This window comes from Hyperoodon ampullatus (assembly GCF_949752795.1).
Source record: "Hyperoodon ampullatus genome assembly, chromosome: 12".
Taxonomy (NCBI): domain Eukaryota; kingdom Metazoa; phylum Chordata; class Mammalia; order Artiodactyla; family Ziphiidae; genus Hyperoodon; species Hyperoodon ampullatus.
Genome location: NC_136925.1, coordinates 19926421 through 19953584, shown reverse-complemented (window position 1 = coordinate 19953584; position 27164 = coordinate 19926421). Strand labels below are relative to the sequence as shown.

At 37.0% G+C, this 27164-nt stretch overlaps 1 protein-coding gene across 12 annotated transcripts in view; it reads left to right on the top strand.

Annotated features, from left to right (window-relative positions):
• Positions 1-27164, top strand: part of SNX14 (sorting nexin 14) — a 65659-nt gene that overhangs the window by 1276 nt on the left and 37219 nt on the right. For 4 of the 12 annotated variants that reach the window (XM_079716615.1, XM_079716606.1, XM_079716604.1 and 1 more), the window contains exons 2-7: positions 13716-13836; positions 14873-14949; positions 15031-15109; positions 18435-18478; positions 20717-20804; positions 24103-24187. In XM_079716615.1, the coding sequence (XP_079572741.1) occupies positions 13716-13836; positions 14873-14949; positions 15031-15109; positions 18435-18478; positions 20717-20804; positions 24103-24187 (494 nt within the window). Of the gene's footprint in view, positions 1-13715; positions 13837-14872; positions 14950-15030; positions 15110-18416; positions 18479-20716; positions 20805-24102; positions 24231-27164 lie in introns of all 12 variants that reach the window. The other 8 variants (XM_079716611.1, XM_079716609.1, XM_079716610.1 and 5 more) reach the window with 5 other exon arrangements.

Sequence of the window (27164 nt, the reverse complement as noted above, 5' to 3'; positions counted from 1 at the left end):
TATTAGTTGACTCTGGGTTTATATAATATGAGGTTTAAACAGCGATTGATATTACTGGAAAATGTACTTTGATTGTCATGGCAAGATGTTTGATTGTAAGAGTATGGAAGAAGTGGAATCCTTAAGAGAGTGGAAAATATTAAGTACTTACTTGCTTTGTCATCTGGAAGGTATTTCAAGCCAGATTAACAGGTTTAGTCTGAAAAACATGTCAACTTTATACGATTTTTAAGTTTTTTTTAAATTTTTATTTATTGATTGGTTGATTGCTGTGTTGGCTCTTCGTTTCTGTGCGAGGGCTTTCTCTAGTTGCGGCAAGTGGGGGCCACTCCTCATCGCGGTGCGCGGGCCTCTCACTATCGCGGCCTCTCTTGTTGCGGAGCACAGGCTCCAGACGCGCAGGCTCAGTAATTGTGGCTCACGGGGCTAGTTGCTCCGCGGCATGTGGGATCTTCCCAGACCAGGGCTCGAACTTGTGTCCCCTGCATTGGCAGGCAGATTTTCAACCACTGCGCCACCAGGGAAGCCCCAATACGATTTTTAAGTTTTGTCCAGGGATTCTTACCTGTCTTCTTTGGGAGTCGGGTCAGTTTAGGTCTCTAAAGTAGGGCAACTATGTAGGAGCAGGTTTAACTAGATTTCCAACTTAATCATAGCATCCAGTGTTCTATGTTGTTAAGAAGTCATAGGATAGCATCAGGTCTGTATAACATCTGATCTCTGTACCCTGTATTTGCGTTATGCAAAGAAAGAAGGAAATAACACATAAGTGTTATCTCTGAGTGGTTGGATTTATGAATGAAATTGTTTTCGCATACATGGCACATCTATTCAGAAATCTAAAAATATATATGTATGTGTATATAATACAGAAAACATTGGGGGCATAACTATGGAACTAGAAAAAAATGAGAAGATATGCTTTGTACATATGTTCAACAAATGATTTCTGTACAGGCATTTCACCAGTTAATTTTTAGAAATAACTTTAAAAGAAATTTTCAGTTTTAAATCTCCCCTGGTTGGGAATTCCCCGGCAGTCCAGTGGTTAGGACTCTGTGCTTCCACTGCTGGGGGCTTGGGTTCAATCCTTGGTCGGGGAATTAAGATCCACTGCAACATTTAAAATGGATAAACAACAGGGACCTTCTGTATAGCACAGGGAACTCTGCTCAATACTATGTAACAACCTAAATGGGGAAAGAATATGAAAAAGAGTGGATACATGTATATGTATAACTGAATCACTTTGCTGTACACCTGAAACTATCACAACACTGTTAATCAACTATACGCCAATATAAAATAAAAAGTTAAAAAAAAATCCCACAAGGCACCTGGCACAGCCAAAAACAAACCCCTCCAAAAAACCCACAAAAAACCCACACTCACACAAAACAACAACAAAACCCAAACAAAAACCACACAAAAAAACCCAACCAAACAAAAACTCCCCTGGTTAGTATGATTAAACTTAGACTAATACTCTTTTTTTTTTTTTTTTAGCTGTCTTGGGTCTTCGTTGCTGCACAGGCTTTCTCTAGTTGCGGTGAGCAGGGGCTACTCTTAGTTGTAGTGCACAGGCTTCTCATTGTGGTGGCTTCTCTTGTTACGGAGCTCGGGCTCTAGGCACGTGGGCTTCAGTAGTTGCAGCAGGTGGGCCCTGGAGTGTGCAGGCTTCAGTAGTTGTGGCGCGTGGGCTCAGTAGTTGTGGCACATGGGCTTAGTTGCTCCACAGCATGTGGGATCTGCCTGGAGCAAGGCTTGAACCCGTATCCCCTGCATTGGCAGGCGGATTCTTAACCACTGCACCACCAGGGAAGTCCCGGACTAATACTCTTTTTGAAATTAATTTTTTCTCTAGTTGTCTTGAAACTTTAACTCCTAAAGAACTCTCAAGGTGTTATTTAGCATATAAAATTTTCTTTCAATATGCATTAAAATTATGAATCTTATCTGTGGAAAGATAAATGGATATAACCTTTGGACCATTGTAACTGATTTATGGGAAGAGTAGAGTAACATACTTTATATATTTCAAATTATGATATCACCTTTGCAGTATTGTTGGGATAAATTAAGAGCATAGATACAATTATATATAGATTTATTGGCCAGTCATAGGATTGAATATTTGAGTATTATAATTAGGAACATTTTAAGTTAATCCTAATAATAATGGTAATAGTTATAATACATAACACTTTGTGAGTACTTTGTTTGGCTCAGGTATTGTGTTAAGAGTTTTCATTTATTATTATTATTTTTTGTATAGATTTTTCCCTAGCGTTTAACTGTAATTGAGGTTTTTTAAAAAAATATTTATTTATTTTTGGTTGCGCCAGGTCTTAGTTGCGGCAGGTGGGCTCCTTAGTTGCAGCTCGCCAGCTCCTTAGTTGCGGCATGCATGTGGGATCTAGTTCCCTGACCAGGGATTGAACCTGGGCCCCCTGCATTGGGAGCATGGAGTCTTATCCACTTTGCCACCAGGGAGGTCCCCTTCATTTATTATTGAGGCAATTTATTGATGTGGTTGAAAGTTTTGAATCTGAAGCTTGATTGTAAGAATTTTATTCTGACTCCTCCGTTAACTAGTTATATGACTTTGGATAAGTAGTCTAATTTTTATCTGTCCCAGTCCCGTAATCTGTAAAATGGGCATAATACTAGTACCTACATTATACGGTTACTTTGATGAGTTGAGTGGGTTAACACATGGAAAGTGCTTAGAATGGTCCTCAGCACATGTGCTCTTATTAAATGTTAGCAGTTATTTTTGTCTTATTTATCCTCACAACACTGTGAATAGGTACTATTACTAGCCTCAGTGACTGTTTTTATGAGATATAACTTACAGAAAAGTGTATAACACATACGTAATTGTATAGTTCTGTGAATTTTAAAATATGGCTCCCCATGTAACCACCACTCAGATCAAGATGTAAAACATTTTTAGCACCCTAGTAGGCTCCCTTGTCAATAACCTTCTCCTTGTCATGTATCAGATTTGTTGTTTTTGAACTTCATATTAATGGAATCATATGGTCTTGTATCTGGTTCCTTTTTCTCAACTCTCCTTTTGAGATTTATCCATATTGTTGCATATATCAGTAGTTATTCTTTTTTGTTATTGTGTCGTATTCCATTGAGACTATGCCACACTTTGTCCATTCTTTTGAAAGGCATTTGAATTGTTTACAGTCTTTGGCTATTATGAATAATGCTGCTGTGAATATTCTAATATATATTTCTTTTAATAGACATATGTACTTATTTCTTTTGGGTTTATATAGCCATAAATGAAAATGCTTAATCATAGCATATACATTTGTTTAACTTAAGTAGATACTGCTAGACAGTTTTCCAAAGTGGTTATACCAATTTTACTCTTGCCAAAAATGTTTTACAGTTCTTTCTGATATGGTTTATAGGTTTAGTTTAGCCATTTTAGTGAGTGTATAGTGGTAGCTCATTGTAGTTTTAATTTGCAGGTCCTTGATTAGCCCCATTTTACAAATAAGCAAACTGAAGCCTAGAGTTGTTCAATAACTTTCTCAGGTTCATAGATAGTAGCAAAATGGGATTCTAATGTAGATCGTTCTGATTTAGAAGCCCAGACTTTTAAAATTACATTAAAAAGACATTGTTAAGAAAAAATACATATTATTGATAACTTCCTAAATAACATTGACTCATATAAACTGTAAAGAAGTCAGAAAATAGAAATATAAAGACGATGTTAAAAATCACTCATAAATTTACCATTCAGAGTTGACTGCTGTTGTTAACATTCTAGTCACTTTTACCTGCAGTTACAATTTTATTTTATAAATTGCGATTTTTTTCTGTATATATAGCCTTCTTCTATGTATGGAGCCTGCTTAATGTGTTTTAGTATTATTTTCTTTATTTTCAGATTACCACAACTGGCTTACATACACTTAACTTAGTATTTAAAATTATTTATTTATTTATTTATTCTTTTGGCTGCGTTGGGTCTTTGTTGCTGTGCGCGGGCTTTCTCTAGTTTCGGTGAGCGGGGGCTACTCTTCATTGTGGTGAGCGGGCTTCTCATTGCAGTGGCTTCTCTTGTTGCAGAGCATGGGCTCTAGGCACACGGGCTTCAGTAGTTGTGGCACCTGGACTCAATAGTTGTGCCTCGTGGGCTCTAGAACGCAGGCTCAGTAGTTGTGGCTCATGGGCTTACGTTGCTCCGTGGCATGTGGGATCTTCCCAGACCAGGGCTCCAACCCATGTCCCCTGCATTGACACATGGATTCTTAACCACACTGCCACCAGGGAAGTCCCTTAACTTAGTATTAAGACAGGCTTTTCCAAGTACTTTTATGAACTTATTTAATCATCATAACAACCCTATGAGTTAGGTATTATTATTATTACCCCATATTATAGAGGCCGAAGCAAGAGTCAGAGAGATTAAGTAATTTGCATTGTGTCATAGCCAGGATTAGAACCCAGACAGACTCTACAGTGTTTTTGTTTCCAAACTAAGTGGGTCTTTCACTGTATGTTCTGTTTCTTTGGTCTATTTTTCTCTTTCTACAACAGTACCAAATTTTTTTTTTAATGACAGTATTTTAGTTTTGTAGTGTTTTTATATACAGCTGGGTTGTAGGCCAGAACATGTACATATGGCCTTCACGTGTGGCTTTTTTCCCAACCTGGTGCTGGGTTACAAGGGTGAGTATCCTGAGAAAGAGATTCTGGTGGAAGCTGTATCTTTTTTGTGACCTGTCCTTGGAAGTTAGGCAGTTAGGCAGCTTCACTTCTGCCACATTCTTTTGGTTAGGAGTGAGTTATTAAGGCCAGCCTGTATTCAAGGGGAAGGAAATTAGGCTCCTGCTTTTGATGTGAGGAGGGCAAAGAATTTGCACAGTTTTTATTTAATTTGTAAATTAATCTGGGTAGAATTGATGAGTTAACTGTATTTAATGGTTTTATCCATGAACATAATCTTTCTCCATTCATTCACATCTGCTCTGATGTCCTTTTAATAGCTTTTTTTCATTTAAAAACTTTATTATGGAAAACTTAAAACACAAAATAAAAATAGAATAGTACAATGAAACCTGTAAATACCTATCACCCAGCTTCAGACATGATCAGCTCAAAGTCCAGTATCACCCCCTCCCCCAGTTATTTTGAAGGAAATCCCACATGACGTATTTTATCAGCAAACATTTCAGTATGTATCTCTAATAGATGGGAGCTTTTTTTCTACGTAACCACAATACCATTTCACATTAAAAAAAAAACTAATTTCTTAGCATCCTTAAATATCTATTCAGTGTTCAGATTTCCCTGAATTTGTTAGAGCTTTACCCTCTAACATTTTATGATGAACAGTTTTAAACAAATAGCAATGTTGAAATTTACGGTAAATGACCAATTATGTTTTGCCTAGATTTTACATTAACATTTTACATCTTTTTTTTTTATTGGAGCATAGTTGATTCACACTGTTGTGCTAGTTTCAGGTGTACAGCAAAGTGATTCAGTTATACTTATACATATATTCATTTTTTTTTTGGATCCTTTTCTCATATAGGTTATCACAGAATATTGAGTAGAGTTCCCTGTGCTATACAGTAGGTCCTTGTTGGTTATCTATCTTGTATACAGTACTGTGTGTATGTTCATCCCAAGCTCCTGAGTTATCCCTCCACCCTTGTTTCCCCTTTGGTGACCACAAGTTTGCTTTCAAACATTTTACTGTATTTTTATATGCTTTATTGTGTGTCTGTCTATCCATTACTCCATCCGTAATGAATCTTACTCATAAACAGCTTTTTACAGTTAGTTAAATAAGATCCAAATATGATCTTTTAATCTGAATGTTGCCTTCCCTCCCCCCTCCCTTTCTTTAACCTTGTAATTTATTTGTGAGGAAACTGGCCATTTGTTCTGTAGAGTTTTCCACAGTCTGGCTTTTGCTGATTGCATCCCTGTAGTGTTTTGGGGCTTGTTCTTTTCCCTCTGTGTTCCCTGTAAACTAGTAGTTAGGTCAAGAGGCCTCATCTCATTGTTTTGATTTTTTTTTTTCTCCTTTAGTTCATGATGGTGTAGATTTAAAGATATTGAACTGTTTAAAAAATATGCCTTTCTTATGGTGTTATTCTTTATTTTATGATATACTGCTAGTTTTAGTTAACTAATATTTTACTTTGTAGTTCATATCTATATTCATAAGTAAAATAGACCTAATGATTTGCTTATATTATCTTTATCAGGTTGGGGAATTAAAATTATATTAATCCTTTAAAATTAGCAGCTTTTTCTCATTTTTTCCCCCTGAAAGCAGTCTGTATAAAGTAGAGATTAACTGTTTTATGAAAGTTCGGTAAAACCATTTGGGCCAGGGGTCTTTTTTTTATAGTCAGGTCTCTGATTATATTTTAATTCCTCTAATGATAATTGCTCTATTCAAGTTCTTCACTTCCTAATTTCTGGCATTTTTGTCTTTTTCTAAAAATTTATGTCATATAGGTTATCTAATTTATGAGCATACATATAGTTGTTTATAGTCCTACTCTTCATTTCAGTTATAGCTATGATTATTTCTTTTTCATTCTGTATTGTATATTTGTATCCTCTCTCTTTTTTTTTATTCCCTCATCTGTCTTGCTAAAACCTTGTCTTTTTAACTTTTGGTTTTGAAATTTTCCAAGCATATATAGAAAAAAGAGAGTGCAAGGAACCGCTAAGCACCCATCACTCAGCTTCAGTAACCATCAATGTTTTTAAAAAGTCTAACCTTCCTCCCTTAAAAAGTAAATTATTCTACACAAAACCATAACCTTACAAAATTAACAATAATTCTTAATGTCTTCTAATGATCAGTCCATAATCAAATTTTCCTAATTATGTAAAAATTTGTAGGGGCTTCCCTGGTGGCGCAGTGGTTAAGAATCCGCCTGCCAATGCAGGGGACACAGGTTCAAGCCCTGGTCCGGGAAGATTCCACATGCTGCGGAGCAACTAAGCCCGTGCGCCACAACTACTGAGCCGCGTTCTAGAGCCCATGAGCCAAACTGCTGGAGCCCACACACCTAGAGCCCGTGCTCTGCAACAAGAGAAGCCACCGCAATGAGAAGCCCGCGCACCGCAATGAAGAGTAGCCCCTGCTCGCCGCAACTTGAGAAAGCCCACGTAGCAACAAAGACCCAACGCAGCCAAAAATAAATAAAAATAAAAAATAAATTAAAAAAAAATTTGTAGTGCATTTGTTCTAATCAGACTCTAAGCTAGGTCCACTCATTGTATGTAGTTGATGCATTTCTTAAACTTTTGTAAAATGTCTTGTAATCTAGAACAGGAGTTGGCAAACTTTTTCTGTAAAGTGTCAGAGAATAAATATTTTCGGCTTTGCGGGCTACATCAGGTCTCTGTCCCATATTATTATTATTATTATTTAATTTATCTTATTTATTTATTTATTTTTGGCTGTGTTGGGTCTTCGTTGCTGCACATGGGGTTTCTCTAGTTGCAGCGAGCATGGGCTACTCTTCATTGTGGTGTGCGGCCTTCTCACTGCGGTGGCTTCTCTTGTTGCAGAGCACAGGCTCTAGAGCGCGGGGTTCAGTAGTTGTGGCACACGGGCTTAGTTGCTCCATGGCATGTGGGATCTTCCCGGACCAGGGCTCGAACCCGTGTCCCCTGCGTTAGTGGGCAGATTCTTAACCACTGCGCCACTAGCGAAGGCCCCCATATTATTTTTTAAAAGAGTCCTTTAAAAATGTAAAAATCTTTCTTAGCTTGAGGGCTATCCATAAGCCATAGTTTGTCAACCCTAATCTAGAACATTCCTCCTCACACGCTCTTTTTTTCCTCCTTGCTACTGAGTTGTTGAAGAAACTGAGTCATTTGTTCACACCTTGGATTTTGCTGATAGTTTCCTTGTGGTGTCTTCTATTTTTACTCTCACCTGCACCTTTATATTTTTTGTAGACAGGGAGTTAGATTTATAGGCTCAATTAGATTTAGATTTATTTTTATTTATTTACTTATTTGGTGCAAGAGTACTTCACTGATGCTGTGTGCATCCTATTACATCACATCACAGGATAACTCCACATTAGATGGAGTTGCCTCACTTTGTGGATTCAGGTGGTGACAACTGCCCAACAAACTTTCTCTTTGGTTTCACCGTTTATTTACTCCCTGAATCGGTTACTTCATTATAGGATGCAACATGATGATTTCGTATTCTTCCATTCCTTCTGTAGTTTTCAGTTTAAATTCTTGTGTGGGGCTTCCCTGGTGGTGCAGTGGTTGAGAATCTGCCTGCCGATGCAGGGGACACGGGTTCGAGCCCTGGTCTGGGAAGATCCCACATGCCGCGGAGCAACTAGCCCCGTGAGCCACAATTACTGAGCCTGTGCATCTGGAGCCCGTGCTCCGCAACAAGAGAGGCCGCGATAGTGAGAGGCCCGTGCACCGCGATGAAGAGCGGCCCCCGCTTGCCGCAACTAGAGAAAGCCCTCGCACAGAAACGAAGACCCAACACAGCCAAAAATAAATAAATAAATAAATAATAATTAAAAAAAAATAAATTCGCGTGTGTGTGTGTGTGTGTAAAATTGCTTTACTCCATCCTCCATTAGGTGCATTTAGTTACAATGAAATACATCTCAAATTGGAAAAGTGGGTTAAATACTTACACTTTTCTCTTAATTATCGGTTTTTAGAGTAATTATTGGTGCCCTAAAACTTTCAGTAGTATCCAGTTAGAGGTTTGCTTATTTTATTAGTTTTTCCAAAGAACCAGCTTAATTTTCTTTTTTGTCTTATCATTATTGTCTACATTATTATTTATTTTTATTTTTATTTTTTTGCGGTATGTGGGCCTCTCACTGTTGTGGCCTCTCCCGTTGCGGAGCACAGGCTCCGGATGCGCAGGCTCAGCAGCCATGGCTCACGGGCCCAGCCGCTCCGCGGCACGTGGGATCTTCCCGGACCGGGGCACGAACCCGTGTCCCCTGCATCGGCAGGCGGACTCTCAACCACTGTGCCACCAGGGAAGCCCAATTGTCTACATTATTGATTTCTGTTCTTCTCTTTAGTGTTTCCTTCCTTTTAATGTGTTTGGATTTGCATTTTCCCCCCACCCCGTCCTTCTGAATGCTTAGCTTGATGGTTTTCAGCATTTCTTTGTCTCTGATTAATGGGAGGTTTCTCAACCTCAACACTGTTGATAATTTGGGTCAGATAAATCTTTGCGGTGGGGGGCTGTCCTGTACGCTGTAAGGTATTTAGCAGAGCCCTGGCCTCTAGTCATGTGATGTAAGTGCCGCAGTCCCCTTCTCCCTCTCCCTGCAGTTGTGACGATCAAAAGGTCTCCATGTACTGCCACATGTCCCCTGGGCAGGGAGATCACCCTTCGTTGAGAGCAACAGGATTAATGCATTTAATGCTATAGATTTCCTTCTTAAATAATGCCTTAGTTATTGCTTGCCCTAGTTATAGCAGTATACATATTGCATGTAGTGTTTATTGTCATTCAGTCTAAGCACAGGTCTACAATTCCTAATCTGTAATTCTGAGATCCAAAAAGCTCTGAAGAAGAACTTTTCCCCTAAGTTTGGCATTTAATAACAAAACCTGACCTCAATAGACTTGAGACTATTTATAGTAATTATTTCTGACTTATTTATTTATTTATTTATTGTTTATATGTTTTGCTGCAGAAATATTAATATCTGATTATGGAGTACTGTATCAGACCTCATTAACATATTACATTATGTTATTTATGAAATACATGCTATAAAACTGTTGAAGAATCCTAAAAATTCTGAATTCTGAGTCATATCTCTCCGGCTCAAAATGATTTTCAGTAAGTGGCTATGGACATGAATTTCATAATTTCCTCTGTGAATACCTGTATAACCTATTGAGTTAATTTCCAGACTTAATGTTTCTTTAAAACCTGATGTCAGTTATGGTATTGGTTGGAGTGAAGCTTTGTATAAAGGAATGAGAAGAAATAAGAGTAGAAAGGTGGGTTGGGGTCAGCTTGGAAGGGACCATAAAGGTTTAAGGGGTTTGTGTTTCATCCTGCAGGCAACATTAAGCCATAGCAGTTTTTTGAGTGAATAGTAATCATGTTTATGTTTTAAGTGCTGAGTGAGAGCATTTAATAATCGGTATGTAGTGGATGTTTCTCAAGTATAGAATTGCCCTGGAAGCCTGGAGACCAGGCAGGTTCATCTAGTTGGGTGGTGCAGCCTTTGTCTCACAGCTTTTGCACTTACTTGGTCACTGTCTATAATACGTAAGCATCTTTAATCATCTGTCTTCGCCTTCTTACTACTTGGTGCTTTATTCCCCAATTCTGAAATCCCAGACCTTCACAATATCTTCTGTAACCTTTTCTATTCCATGCTGCACTTGGGCAGTTGTCCCCAGTCAAAGAACTGGGATCAATGTGGAACTCACTTGTGTGCTTCTTGTCTCTTAAAGATTCTGTTGCTGTATATTGCCTGTTATCCAGTGCCTAAAAGCAGTTGCTGCACATGTTTTGTTCAGTTTTATAGTTGTTTATGGTGGGAAGGCAAGTCTGGTACAAATTATTCTGTCAAGGAAATAGAAGTCTCTTACTCCTTTGAAACATATACCATCTGTCTGTTTTCTCACTGATCTCCAGGTCACTTGTACTCTAAACTTCTGGTTTATAGACTTTCTCTCCATTTTAAATTCTGCCATCATTATAGGTGACTTCAGTGTTTGTGCAAGTAGCCCATCAAATATGCTAGTCTATCTCGAGGTGACTCCTGTACAGTCTCCCACTTGGACCACCATATGGTGGCCCTGGTTATCACCAGAAAGTGTTCTACCTGTGAAATCTTAAAAATCAAATCTCCCACTTGCTGACCAGTGCCTACTTCTCTCATTCGGAAAAGCCTGCTTTTCTCAGCCTCCCGATTCCTCTGCCTTCTTCCTATCCATTGTCCCTCTTCTGTTGTCACTTACTTTCCTATGTAGTTTGGGGTCAGTCTAGCTTAGATTCTATTGCCCATCACTTCAACCACTCTATTGCCAGTATCTTTGACTCTCTTTCCTTACATTCCACTCACCTGACAAACTCCAAATCTTGGATCAGTGATGCTGCTTGGTTTTTTTAGTGTTTATATCCTGGTTACTGAATGTTGCTAGAGAAGATCCCATACCTGTACATTTAACTCTTCAGCCTCAGTACTGCTCAGCAGTTCCCCAGGATACCCTTCTCTTTACTTCTTCCCAGCAGCTGTTTCAGAACTTCCCCAGTCTTCTAGAACTTCCGTTCGTGCCACCTTCGCCCTTTACTCTCAGCATCTCCCGTTTCACCTAAAGGCCATCATAAATTCCTGTTTTGAAATCTACACGTTTGACTCCATTCTCATCAGAGTCTATTCTTTCTCTCTGGTATTGGGGAGGAGATATCTTTTCCTGTTATAACTATTTCTTCTATTTTGGCTCTGACTCCTGATTACTCCTGTCTTCTCTAGGAGAAAATAATTCTCTCAAGTTATCTTTTCGCTCCTACCTTTTTCTCTCTTTTCTCCTTCTCTCCCATTAACATTTAAATATGATCAGGTTTTTCTAAACACCTTTCCTCATTGTCCCTCTCCAGCTAACACCTTAGCTCTTCTTTCCTTTAAAAAGAGAATTATCCACATGTACCAGTTCCACTTCCCCACCTCTCTTCAATCCACTGCAGTCCTTTACCATTCTACTAAAATTGCTTTTGCCTAGTTCATCAGTGGCTCTCTTGTTGCTAAAACTGACGGACACTTCTCAATCTGTCTCACCTTATTTTACAACTGTTGGATCATGTTAACTACTTCATCCCTGTTGAAATGTTTTCTTTCTTTTTTTATCTTGACAGCCATTTTGACTTGACCCCCGGTTGTCTTCTCAACTCTTCTAATTACTAGGTTCCTTTACGGATTCCTCTTGTTCTGCTTATCTCTTAAATGTATTATGTTCTCTTCTTTTCTCATTCTGCAGCTTTTCCCTGGTCATGTCATTCGTTCCCATGACTTCAGTGATCTTTATGCTGGTAATTTCCAAGCCTTTATGCTTGGCCCATATTCTCTGCAGAGATCTAAACTACCCAATATTTGGCTGGTTATGGAACATTTCTGCTTGACATGTCTTAAGATATCTGAAATTCAGCATGTCCAAAGGGAACTGATTTTTAATCTCTACCTTCTCCTTGCATCTAATCAACTACTCAGTCCCCTTAATTCTTCCCCCTAGATGTCTCAAAACAGTCAGCTTCTTTTTATTTCTAACTCTCTTCCCTGGTACAGGCCATCTGTAGACTCTCCTAGATTAATTACTTCAGCAGCTTTCTAATTAGCCTGCACGTTTCCACTTTAGGCCATTCTCCATATTGCCGCCTGAGTGTCTACTGATCATCTGGTGATACTACTCTTTTTCTTAAAACTCTTAAAAATTCTTAAAATCTTCTTGAAACTCTTCATTGTCTCCTGGGCATTACTCAGGACTCTTGATGGTAGATGAAAGAAACTCAGCTCACACTAGGTTGGGCAAAGAGGGGAATCATGGAGAGATTATGTAAGTGCGGAAAGAACTGGAGTGTAGCTGGGCCTCAGAGACACATAGAACCAGGGTTTGGAATACTGCCAATACTTTCTACACCTCCTGGATTTTCCTGCTTCTCTCTGTGGATTGGCTTCATTCTCTTCTCACTACTTAGTGGTTTGTGGCCTGAAGAGCTAGCACCAAAGTTTGTACTGTATGGTTTGCACAGCCAACAGCCGTGACGTGGTAATTAGAATTTGAACTGTGATGTTTGGGGGGCTGGTGTCTCACAGAGTCTTGGCAACTGAAATGTATGCACGTCAGAGCTGTGCGCTGTGAGGACTGGCCGTATCGAGACACCTTAACATGGCTTACTCTATGACACTGTGTCATGTGGCTTTGGCTTGACTTTTCTAGATTCATCTCAAGGCCACTTCTTCCTTGGAACTGTGCTCAGATCTTCGCCCACGTAGTTCTCTCCAGTTTGAGTTCCCCTGCCTCTTCCCCAGTTCCACCTTCCTCTCCCCTGTCCTCTTCTGTTGGTTTTCTCCTACTCACTCCTTAAGGTTTTCCGCAGACACAACTTCCTCTGGAAAGAGTTCTTCTGTCTTTTCAAGTTTGGGTTGTGTATTTTGCCTGAGGAGTTCTCATATCATGCATACTTTCTCTGTCATAACATAGAACACATCATCACACTGTATTGTATTTACTTACTTACCTGTTATACCTACCAGATAGTGTTTTCCATGCAAATAGAGACCATGGCAGTGCTGTTCCTTACTGTATCCCTAGAGCCTAGTACTATGTAGCACAAAACGGGCACTCAGTAAAATTGATTTAATGAAAAATAATCAGAATTTTGGTGGGGTTTGAATACTACCCTGTCATTAGAAGGTATTCTGTAAAAATGTGGTATTGGCTAAATATGACAACCTAGGTACCAAATTATGAAATATTGAGAATTTATACTTCTTTATACATTTAATGAAATATACATTCTGTGATTCTTATAGTTAGTAGATACATTACAGAAAATCATGACTGGAGAAGTTGCTTCAGCCTGGTATGGTAGGTGCTTAATTAAAAACTTGTGAAATCAATGAAGGGACAAATTAGGGTTATATGCTTTTTTTTGGTTCTAATAATTACCTTCCTTTATTTCTAAGGTATCTGCACGTTTTAATGATCTTCTGGTCATTTGTTGCTGGAGTTGTCACATTCTACTGCTCATTAGGACCTGATTCTCTCTTACCAAATATATTCTTCACGATAAAATACAAACCCAAGGTAAAATATATGTGTTCTTACTTTTAAAAGAGTTAGTAGGTATGACCCTGTGCTATTCGATATTGTTCATGAAAGCACGTTAAAGCAGTGATTTTTAAAAAATACATCTGCTATTATTTAATAATGGAAGACATCAGAACATTTTTAAAGTGAAATTTGCATATATGTTTATTTTTAAAGTATATAGGTCTCCCAGGAGGAGCTATAGAAAGAAAATAGAAAATTCTCAGAAAATTGGGCTCCACAATTTTAGAGTGTCCTTTGACTGCATATTAACTATGAGGACAGTGAATTAAAACAGAGGTTTCCAAAGAAAGTACAGACTCTTGGGCCCTACCACTAGATTTTGATTGAATAGTTCTGGGTTAGGGCCTTCTAATTAGGACCTGTTAAAAGCCTTCCAGGTGATTCTGAGGCACAGACACAAACAGGGAACTAATTGTTCCCTAAATGTTTATTTGCTCCATAGAAACAAACCAGTAATATTTCTTTAACGAAAATAATTAGTGTTTCTGAACTTTGAAGTCTTCCTTGAAAATTCTCCGAGTTGTTGTAGTCCCTCATCTCAGGTTGGTTAATATTTCTACTCAGAGGAAACACAGCTGAAGGTGATACCCCGTATTTGGTCAGAAACCTTACTAGTTATCACGAGTCTTCTCCCTCATTGAATTCAAGGTTTTGGAGAAATAGAAAATAGTTTTTTCTTATACCTTTGCAGTAGAGTATCATTTTCAAATATAGATTTTTTTTTTTTTTTTTTTTAGTAAGTGAGCGTAACAATTGACTTTAATTTTAAGCTTGAAAATTTGGCTTAGTTATTGTAAAGCATTTCATTAGGTATTTTTTTCCTACTGGCAGTTTGGTATAGCAAGTATTATTTATTATAAAGAATGGTTTCAGTGTTAAAGCAGATATTAGTTAAAAAAATCATGTCCTTTGAATTCGTACATTGATTAACAAACTTTTGGAAAGTTGATTCTCTTTAGTAAATATGATACATAAAGTAAAGACAAATCTCCCCATTTCCCTTTTTTAGCAGTTAGGACTTCAGGAATTATTTCCTCAAGGTCGTAGCTGTGCTGTTTGTGGTAAAGTGAAATGTAAACGACATAGGTATGTTAAACACTTTTAATTTGTTGATCATTCCAGTTACATTTTGGATTTCAAGCAGTTTAACTGTATGATTTTCTTTAGACCTGCCTTGCTACTTGAGAACTACCAGCCATGGCTAGACCTGAAAATTTCTTCCAAGGTTGATGCATCTCTCTCAGAGGTAACTGATTTAAATAAAATTGCTATGTATACCCAAGCAGAAAGTATTAAATACCTATGGAAAATTTAATCATGGAGCATTTTAATATATGCTGCCTAATCAATTCTTGGTTGGTAGTTGATTGTTATACAACTTGAATGGTAAACTAGAAATGTTTTTGAATCCCATGTCTAATTGAAATGGACATTTTAGCCAAAAAAAAGTACTGTTTACCTAGTTATTGTTTACCTCTTATAAAAATCGTCATTTTTATTATAGGACAGTAGAAATAACCATTTTGTAATTCCAGAGGAGACCTGAGCTACAAGGAGCCAATGTGTATCTTACTGAATTGTGACCCCATCTTTGACACTAACTTGAGCAGAGAGTCAGATACATTTCAGTGTTTCTCCATAGTGTAGGAATAGAAAGCATGTTCTCTTATCTTTGTTCCAGTCACATTTTATATGTACCTTTTTGGTAACATATCATGTTTTAGTTATTTCTTTGAGAGACTTGGTCTCTCCATCCGAGAAAGCAGTCAAGTCCTTGAAGGCAAGGAATGGGTCTCATTTGTTCCCAGCACCAAGTGCAGGTGCCAGATATATTGTTGGTACCTGATAGATATGTATTGAATTAAGCTGAATGCTAATTAGTTGAAGAATAACATTAGGCATCTGAATCCTGCCTTAATTGTCCTTTTTCCCAGTTTGTATCTTTCTTCGGCTAAAAGTATGCTGCATAAATGCTGAGCTGTTGGCATTTTTCTTTTTCATTTCTTCTGTAAGCTCTTTTTCATCCTTCAGATTCCCTGATTTAAGACTGTGCTGTCTAGTGTAGTAGCCACTAGCCACATGCGGCTATTGATAAACACTTGAAATGTGTTAGTCCAGATTGAGATGTGCTGTATATGTAAAATATGTACTGGATTTTGAAGACTTAGTAAGGAAAAAGAAATGTAAAATATCCTATTATATATTTTATGTTGATTACATATATGATAATATTTTGGGTATATTGGGTTAAATAAGATATAAAATTAACTTCACCTGTTTCTTTTTACTTTTTAAAAAATGTAGCTACTAGAAAATTTGAAATTATATATGTGGCTCACATTATATTTCTATTGGAGAGTGCAGATTTGAGGTCTGTTGAAGACAAGACTTCTAGGAAGAGTATTATTTGTAGTTTGACACTTCGTTTCTTCTTAAAAATTGAAAAAACTGATGTAAAGCTCTTAGCCTAGTGCCTGGCACATGTTGGTGTTCAATAAATACTAGCTCCAATATTTTAAAACATTTTCTGAGATCTTGCTGTAGGCAGGAACTGGACTAGGCCCTAGGAATAAAAGAGAAATCAGGTATGGTTCCTTTCTTCTGGGAACTTCAGTCTAGGAGGGGAGATAGCCATTTAAACAGACATATACAATATAATGTAATGCAGGCTATAATGGAAGAAATGTACAAGGTGTATCATTAGTGCAGAGGAAGAAGTGCATAACTGTTGAGAGGAGCAGTCAGGAAGTATAACTAGAAGTTTATCAGCCTGATAGTGTGGGAAAGGGTATTTCAGGGTGTGGGAGGAGCTTTTGGAAGGAAAGAGAGGCTTTGAAACAAGGTGGAGTTTCAGCAAACTGGAGGGTGAAATGCGAAGGAGGATGTGGGCAACGAAGAGACCAGACTCTATTAGCTTGTATTTATCGATCACTTACTGTATAGTAGATATTGTACTAATCACTGTACTTGCATTATTCATGTAATCATACAACCTATGAAGTAGGTGCTATTATTGATTTGGTGGTTTTACCAAAGGAAGGGTTTAGAGAGTTTTAATAATTTTCTCAGGTATCATACTTGGTTGGTAGCCGAACTCAGTCTAAAACCCAGGACTGCCTTAGTTCTTAACTGATTTTTATATGGCCCTTTAGAAATCAGATCATCAGAAGACTTAAAAGGCCACGCTGAAGGGGTTTAATTGATGGGAAGTCAGTGATTTTCAAATTGCCTAACTAGAGTTTTCAGATGTGATTCACAGGATGCAGTGGGAGGTGAAAAGGAAGTGGATGGTCACAGGGGCTGGCAAACAGCTTTCTCTCACCCCTTCACAATCAGTGCAGCTCCACTTGTCTTACTTTGATATGTTGCGGTTTGATATATTGAGGGTTTCATGCAGGGGAGTGATGTGGTCAGATACATGTTTTAGATCACTTTGGCAGCTTTATGGACGGTGGAGGGGAGCTAGCTTGGAAGGAGACTAGTTTAGAGGCTATTGCTCTATATAGGGATGAGAAGATGAGGACCTGAACAGTGGAGCTGTAGAAAAGAGCTACTTAGGATGTAAACTTAGTAGGGCTTCTGATTGAATTTGAGGGAATAATATATTAATAAGATGAAATGTTTAATGGTAAATTTTCTAGTCTCCTCTCTGTGTCCTAACACTGTCTATATGTACGTATCTTATTTTTCCAGGTGATATCACTAATGCTTACTTTTTTAGTAAAAAATCCACATCTTGTTACCTTAGTATTTAGAGAGTCCACAGTCTTCATTACTGCTGCAGAGAAGGTATATAGTCAGATTAGATATATTGTTTCATTCCCTCCCTAGTCTTTTTTAAAGTTGATGCTCACTGCTACAAGTCCTTTTAAAAATTAAACTATACTGCTCCACCCAGGCTCAAGGAATGGAAGGTTTAACACCCAGGATTTCTTTTGTTTTGTTTTGTTACTTTTTCACATATAACTTGATTTTGAGTGTACAGCTAAAATTTTCAAAAAGTGAGCATATTCATATAACCAGCCCCCAGATCAAGAAACAAAAACATTATTAGCACCCAGAAGTACCCCTCATGCTCCCTTCTAGTCACTATCCTCGCTTCAAAGATAATCACTGACACCTAATTTTAACCCTTTATATAAGTCTTTTATATTTGTTTCTTCATTTTATTCTGGGAATACTGACTTACAGAGAGGGTGAGGAATGCAAAAGACTAGCCTATTATTTTCCGTATTTCCATAGAACATTTTTGGTTTAGTGAAGCTTCAGAGTCAGAACAATTTAGGTTTTTAAAAAATTTTTTAAATCATAGGAATATTTAAAAATGTGTGTCATTCTAATAGTAATTTTTCTTTTTTATGGTTTTCAAAGTATTTTTTCATATGTTTTCGTTCATCATCACAACCATGTAAAGTTGACATATACATTTTGTCATGTGAAAGTGTGATATTAGATGTCAATATATGGGATACTAAACTTAGTTTTTATTATATATTTCTTAGTAGTAGAGTTTATTTTCCCAGAATGAGTTAACTAACTTGATTTTTCTTTGAAAAATAATTTTTATGCAGGTTCTTGAATTAGTGTTGGAAAACTTCATTTACCCCTGGTACAGGTAAGTTCTTTCTATAAGACCTTTTTTCTATAGTATAGTGAATACCATTAAGTTAAGTGTGCTAATGATATGTTTTCAGTATAGGCCAGGATTTCTCAATTTTTGCACTATTGACATTTTAGACCACGTAATTCTTTGCTGTGGGGACCTGTACTGTGCCTTATAGGGTATTTAGCCGCACCCCTGGCTTCTTCCTAGCGAATGCTGGTGGGACCCCTTCTTCCCCTAGTTGTGACCACCAAAAATGTCTTCAGAGATTGCCACATTTACCTGGGAGGCACAGTGGTCCCAGTTAAGAACCATTGATTAGGTCATCAATTAACAGTTTAGTGATAGCAAAGAGGAACCTAGGCTACTTTTTGATAGAGAAGTAACTTGTAGAATTTCTTTTTTTTTTTTTAATCATCTTTATTGGAGTATAATTGCTTTACAGTGTTGTGTTAGTTTCTGCTGTATAACAAAGTGAATCAGCTATATGTATACATATATCCCCATATCCCCTCCCTCTTGCGTCTCCCTCCCACCCTCTCTATCACACCCCTCTAGGTGGTCACAAAGCACGGAGCTGATCTCCCTGTGCTATGCAGCTGCTTCCCACTAGCTGTCTGTTTCACATTTGGTAGTATATATATGTCCATGCCACTCTCTCACTTCGTCCCAGCTTACCCTTCCCCCTCCCCGTGTCCTCAAGTAACTTGTAGAATTTCTCATGACTCCTAATTGTAGGAGTGATTTACTATTTTGTATGCACTTTTTACATTTGAAATAGTTGTACATTTACAGGAAAAATTTATATTCAGATATTTCATTAAATTGAAAGTTAATTTCAATAGAATTTTCCTGGAAAATTAATATGTTTTTTCCAAAGTAACTTTGTTTTTGGTGTCTGATGTGGATGTACAAGCGCCCTATGCTTAGCAGGATATGGATCTGAAAAAAAAAGTATAGTTTGACAATCAGAAATCCCAAGTTATATCATTTAATAAAACAGATGTTCCCTTACATAAACATCATGTATTTAGTTATGTATTTGAACACTTAAACCTGTATGACTTACAGATGTAATATTTAATGATAACTACCCAAATTTTATATAGATTCAGTATATTTTGAATTTCCTAATTTAAAAATGCTAGTAGGGGACTTCCCTGGTGGTCCAGTGGTTAGGACTCAGCGCTTTCACTGCTGTGGGCCTAGGTTCAATCCCTGATCAGGGAATTAAGATCCCACAAGCCACGTGGCATGGCCAGAAAAAAAAAATGCTAGTAGTTGAGTTGACCTATAGTGTTTTAAAACAAATTTAATATTCAGTTTATATGGCATATTTTCCTGAAAAGCTTATATAAATTAATTTTTTACATTGGAGTCTGTCTTAAATATGGGGCATTTGCCATTTAAGTAAAGTTGATGGTGAGGCCTTTTGTAAAATGAATCCTGTTGTAAAACTTCCCCACCGCGACCCTGCCCCACCCCTACGCCCACATTATGACTCTTCAGACGTAAAATATGGCTGTATTTGTAAATGTTAAAGTCTGTATTTTCTCCTTTGATGCTGTGATATCCCCTTCCTTGGAGTTAATAGTGGGAGGCATGATTGATACAATTATCTTCCTTATTCTACCAAGGGACTTAACAGGTAGCATCATCTTCAAGTTCAGAATATCACCATTATACATACCTTTCTTTCTTGCCTTTGATTAGGGAAGTATCCTTATTCTTCTAGGGACCTCAGGGCTACAGGAAAACTCAGGAGAAGGCTGTCAAAATTTCTGTTTAAAAACAGTTGAGTTTCAGTTTATTTTCTTTTTCAAATAGAACACGCACTTTTTTTCCTTACTTTTAGAATTAGTTTATATTATTAATCTAGAAATATTTAAACTAATTTAAAATTTAGTATGTAATTCTGTTGCTTCTCAAAATTATTCTGTTTTATTTCTTAGATATTTCTTTGATTATGTTTAGAAAATGATCTTAGAAATATGACCACGTACATGTGAATGTCTGCAGGGAAATATGTACTATAATTTAGTTAACAGTAATTATGTCTTGGTACTAGAATTATGGGCGATTTCTATTCTTTGTACATTTCTTTTGTTCTATACTGTAATGCATTATTTGTTTAAAAAAATAGTGTAAGTAAATGGAAAAAAGTCTGTTCTAGACTTTTCTTGTTTTCTAGAAGGGGAAGCTGTGTATTTCTTTGAACTTCTAAATGCTTGCTTTTCTCCTCAATTGAAGGGATGTAACAGATGATGAGTCCTTTGTTGATGAACTGAGAATTATATTACGGTTTTTTGCTTCTGTCTTAATTCGAAGGATTCACAAGGTATATATTTATAATGAGAAATTTGGGAATTTCTATACTGTATGTATTTGTTTTGTTCCTCACTTTTAATTTTTTAGATTAAAAGATAAATGGATTACTTTTGATTCATTGATCAATTTTGCTTTCTTTATTTTAATGTTTGGATATCTTGGTTTGTGGCAATTAGAAATAAAAAGACAATTAGAGAAAAAAAAATTCATGTTCCAGTTAGATGAATTTACTGAATACAGGGTAATGATTATGATCTACTTTTAAAAAAATTTCAAGCCATAGTTTGTTTATGTTTGAGTTTCTGTCTGTATATACTTAACAGTGTGTTGGCTGTAGACATAAATACTTGTCTACTGCCTTGTCAGTTCGATAGAATTGAACATATTGACAATAAATTGGCATATCGTATCTGCCATTAGTAAATAAAGATAAACCTTGTTAAATGTTTCTATACCTATTTGAGAAGTGAACAATACAGTCAAGTACTGTGGCAAAGCTATGCAAAAATTATGAATAAGTAGTTCACAAAAGAAACATATAAAATGGCCAGTGAATATTTGAAAATATGTTGTCTCACATGAAATATAGTTTTTGATGAGATACTATTCTTTTGCCTATCAGGTTGGGAAAGGTAAAAAAGAATGATAATATCTAGCAGTGGTGATTATGGGGAAACAGGCAAAGCAAGTACAAATTCAGATTGATGTAACTCTTACCCTGGAAGGCAGTTTGGTAATCTTTATTAAAAGACTTAAAAATGTCTATGCTCCCAAATTTAATTCCATTTTTTTCTTAGTATATTTTAAAGAAATAATCACAGTAGTTTGTATGTTCAAAGATTCATTGCAGTATAGTTTATAATAAGGAAGTCTGAAAAGGAAAACTGATGTCCAGTGGTCGGATTGTTGGTTGATTGAATATAATACATGCTAACTATAAAATCCTTTCTGTATTTTTTGTGATTGCTTGCTTTCATTTAGCATAATGTTTGCGATGGGTTGTTTTCACTTAGCATAATACTTTCAAGGTTTATTCATGTTGTCATGTTGTAGCTGTATCAGTACTTATTCTTTTTTATGTCTGAATAATATTCTGTTGTATGGATATGCCACATTTTGTTCATGCATCCATCCATCCATCAGTTGGCTATTATGAATAATGCTGCCATAGTGTTTGTGTACAGGTTTTTTTTGGGGGGAGGGGGTGGAATATTTGTTTTCATTTCTTTTGGGTTTACCTAGGAGTGTAATTGCTGAGTCAAGTGGTAACTGTGTTTAACTTTTGAGAAACTGTCAGACTGTTTTCCTAAATGGCTGTACCATTTTGCATTCCCACCAGCAGTGTATAAAGGTCCTGATTTCTCCACATCCTTGCCAGAACTAGTTATTATCTCACTTTTTGATTCTAACCATGCTAGTGGGTGTGAAGTGGTATCTCATTGTGGCTTTGATTTGCCTTTCCCTATGACTAATGATGTCGAGCATCCTTTCAGATGCTTATTGGCCATTTGTGTATCTTTTTTGGGGAGAACTGTGTATTCAAATTCTTTGCCCATTTTTTTAAACTGAGTTATTTATCTTTTAATTACTGAGATGTAAGAGTTCATTATCTATTCTGGGTATACTTCCTTCATCAGATACATGATTTTCAAATATTTTTTTCCACTTTCTGGATTGTTTTGGTACATTTCATTTTATCTGTACACTGTCCTGGGAGATGAGTGGGTCATTATCATACCATTTTATAGAAAGTTAGTAATATTCTTTGTCAAAGTGTCAGAGGTAGTTGATGGGCAAAAGATTAGGTCTGGGTCATGTCATTCCTAGTACAATGTTATATGCTTGATAACATGGCCTGACTAATGTAAATTGGGAGTTTGGGGATAATGAAAACAATCATTTAAGGTCCACAGTGTTTTTTTTTTTTTTCTTTTTTTAGTCAAAGTTTAGTGACAAACTCACTATTTTATCATTTTGATTTTGACCTGAAGTCTCTAAAATGGAACTTACAAGGGAAAATTTTCATGCGTATTCTCAGAAGACAAGATTCCATAAAATATTTAAAAATGAAAACATCTTGTTTATTTGATAAATTCACTGAGTACCAAGAGAGCAGGGATAAATGAAGAGTAATGTTATTTTGCAAAAAGGTGTGCTACTGGCAAAAACATCCCCTCTTATTAAACATGTTTGATCTTATACAGCCAAAAGATATCTGTAATCTGCTCTGGGTTTTACTAGTAAATTTCTAAAATTTGGGGGCTTATGATCCATTATACTTACTAGATTTATCAGCCTGTGATGTTTTTCCTCTTTCTTAATGAGGAATTTAAAAAGAACTGAAAAGTTAACACAAAACAACTCTTTTGTGATGAAATTTTCTCATGCCTTTGATAAAGGGAGAATATGATGTGTCGAACTTCGTGATGGAAGATAAGCCTGTTGAACTCCAATAAACATGCTTTTTGGTGATTTGCTTAATTTGCAGGACTTTTTTTCTTTTTTTTTTTAGTTATTTTATGTCTCTCTCTTTTTTTTTTTTGCGGTACATGGGCCTCTCACTGTCGTGGCCTCTCCCCTTGCGGAGCACAGGCTCCGGACCTGCAGGGTCAGCGGCCATGGCTCACGGGCCCAGCCGCTCCGTGGCATGTGGGATCCTCCCGGACCGGGGCATGTACCCGCGTCCCCTGCACCGGCAGGCGGACTCCCAGCCACTGCGCCACCAGGGAAGCCCTATGTCTCTTTTATGTGTGTACTTGTAAGCCCCCAGTCCTCTCTTACTAACCTACCCTAGTCACTACAGTTTCCAGCCTTTAAGTTGAACAATGCCTGTGGGGAATGATGAAACTTAATATTATTCCAAAATAGAATGCTTCCATATATCTTGAAACCAGGATTTACCTTGTAAGCTGAATGAAAAGTTTATTTTCAAGTGACCTTAGTAAACACAAGTTTATAACCTCAAAGGGATGATAAAGTTACTTGAGATTTTTTTCTTGAATGCATTTAGAATGACCACATTAAAGAAATAAGTCAAGAATAAAGATACTATTTTGTGAGAAAAATTTAGTGTATAGGGTATGCATATGAAGGTGTATTTTCATTACTGTTGTAGTAGAACTGTCTAAATTTACAGTTAGTATGATCCAAGAATGTAAAGTGCTTTTAAATTATATTTTTGAAAGATTCCCAATAATACCACTGATTTTTAAGATCATATGTTCCAATACCTTAAATACATTGTTCCTGCCATTGTAACTTAGTGATAATTATTTTTAAAGTTTTATTTTAATGTTGAATTTTTCTAGGTGGATATTCCATCTATTATCACCAAGAAACTATTAAAAGCAGCAATGAAGCATATAGAAGTGATCGTTAAAGCCAGTCAGAAAGGTAATACAAAGTTTTACGTTTCTTACACTGCTACAAAGTTTGAGTGAGTTTGTTTTTATATACCAACTTTCACTTTAAATATCTAAATCCGAGTACTGATAAATTAAGTGATATATTCACAGATGCTGTGAAAGTATTAGTTTAAACTGAAATCCCTTTCAATAATTTGTTAACATATAAGTGATTTTGAGAACTCAAGAATCTATGAAAATTAAGGTACACTCGGATAATCTTTAGTTATATTATTGATGAATCTTGTCTTTTTTTGAATGGTAGTCTGTTGCCTTCATTACTTCCTCTGAGGTCTCTCACATCTCTTCCCTCCTTTTTTCTTAATGATTTCAACAGTTTTGATGAAGCCTATCCTATTTATTGCTACTATGTCAATTTCACAATGCCACAATTCTGTTACCTCCCTACTTAAAAAAAAAAAAACATTAGCGACTGCTACAGAGTCAAAACTGTCCTATATTTTAAACCCTTCCCTATTTAGTCAAGTATTTTGATCTACTCTTGTCCTTCACTATGTATGATACTTTAGCCAGGATGACCTGTTTGCAGTTTCTTATGTGTATCCTGGCCTTTATACTGTCATGATGTACACATAGCATACATTCATCAAACATTTGCTGATTGGGACTTCCCTGGTGGCACAGTGGTTGAGAGTCCGCCTGCCGATGCAGGGGACACGGGTTTGTGCCCGGGTCCGGGAAGATCCCACATGCCGTGGAGCGGCTAGGCCCGTGAGCCATGGCCACTGAGCCTGCGCGTCCGGAGCCTGTGCTCCGCAACGGGAGAGGCCACAACAGTGAGAGGCCCGCGTACCGCAAAAAAAAAAAAAAAAAAAAAAAGTTTGCTGATTGGATGAAACCTTCATTTGGGGGCTTTTCTTGCTCTTAGATCAAGCTGAAATATACCTTTTAAACAAAATTACTTATACGCTCTGTACTTAGTTCTTTGTGAAACTGAGATTTTCGTTGTATCTGCATTTGGTATTCTTCTTTGTCAGTGCTTCCCCAAGTATGTTCTGCAGAATACTACTCTATGTAGATGACTATGTAGAAGAAGCATCATGGTCATATTTTCTGGTAATTACTATGTATTGTATTCCTCTTCTGGAAATACCCAGTAAGTACTAGCATTCCAAAATATCTCAGTAGTCCTGCAGCAAAGAAATAACTTTAACTTTTTTTAATCCAGCACATCCCAAACTCATTTGAGCATGGAACCAATTATCCCTCCCTCATAATATCAATTTGTATAATCATAGTATATTTGGGGAAATTGTAGAGTGGTAGTTAAATTATTAGTTTATTTGTCCTTTGGTGTATGAATAATTCCTCAGGTATGAGAAGCATTTCAAATTACATTTAAAAATTTTTCTGTGTTCATCTTATAATATTATAACAATTCAAAAGTTTTACCTTCAACATAGTTAAAAAGTGGAAGAGTTTAAATACATATAATTTAATTGTTAAATTAAAAAAATTAACTTTTAAAATAATTGTCCTGTCACTGGCAAAAACACACCAGAAGATAGTAACTTTGTTGTAGCCATTTTGTTAAGGCTACTGTACTGTCAGAAAGAAATATAGAAAAGTGTTTTTTTTTTAATTAGTAAACTTTACTTTTTAGAGCAGTTTTAAGTTTACAGAAAAACTGAGCAGAAATTATAGAGAGTTCCCATATATTTCCCCCCTTCCCTATTATTAACACCTTGCATTGGTTGGTACATTTGTTACAATTGATATGCCAGTACTGAGACATTATTATTAACTAAAGTCCACCGTTTTTTTTTTTTTTTTTTTTTTTTTTTTTCTGGTACGCGGGCCTCTCACTGTTGTGGCCTCTCCTGTTGTAGAGCACAGGCTCCGGATGCGCAGGCCCAGCGGCCATGGCTCACGGGCCCAGCCGCTCTGTGGCATGTGGGATCCTCCCGGACCGGGGCACGAACCCGTGTCCCCTGCATCGGCAGGCAGACTCTCAACCACTGCGCCACCAGGGAAGCCCCATAGTTTTTATTAGGGTTTTACTCTTCATATTGTACATTCTGTGGATTCTGACAAATGCTTAATGCCATGTATCCATCAACACGACATCATACTGAATAGTTTCACTGCCCCCCCCGCCAGCCCCCTGTGTTTCACCTATTTATCCCTCCCTCCTTCCTTCATGAACCCCTAGCAACCACTGATATTTTTACTCTTTCTATAGTTTTGGCTTTTCCAGATGTCATATAGTTGGAATCATACTGTAGCCTTTTCAGACTGTAGCCTTTTCTTTCATTTAGAACTACCATTTAAGGCTCCTCCATGTCTTTTTGTGGAGTTGATAGCTCATTTCTTTTTATTGCTCAATTATATTCCATTGTACAGATGTACCACAGTTTGTTTATCCATTCATCTTTTGAAGGATATCTTGGTTGCTTCTAAATTTTGGCAGTTATGAATAAAGCTGCTATAAATATTTATGTGCAAGTTTTTGTGTGAGAAAATTATTTTTAATATGGTCTTAATTTTGTTGTAAAGACAAACACTTTGAACTCAGGATATGAGTAAATTGAGTCATCTTTTTTTTTTTTTTTTTTTGCGGTACGTGGGCCTCTCACTGTTGTGGCCTCTCCCGTTGTGGAGCACAGGCTCCGGACGCGCAGGCTCAGTGGCCATGGCTTACGGGCCCAGCCGCTCCGCGGCACGTGGGATCTTCCCAGACCGGGGCACGAACCCGTGTCCCCTGCATTGGCAGGCGGACTCCCAACCACTGCGCCACCAGGGAAGCCCTGAGTCATCTTTTATTTTTATTTTTTAATCGATCAGTTTAATAAAATATCCAAGTTATTTTGTTTCTGTGAAAGTGCTGTCATATATATAGACCAGTTTGACTGAAATTTATCCTTGAGTCTTTGCAAGAGAGGGGTTGCTAAATTGCTACTATTCATGCAAAAAATGGTCCTCAATTACAAAATCAGCATAAAATG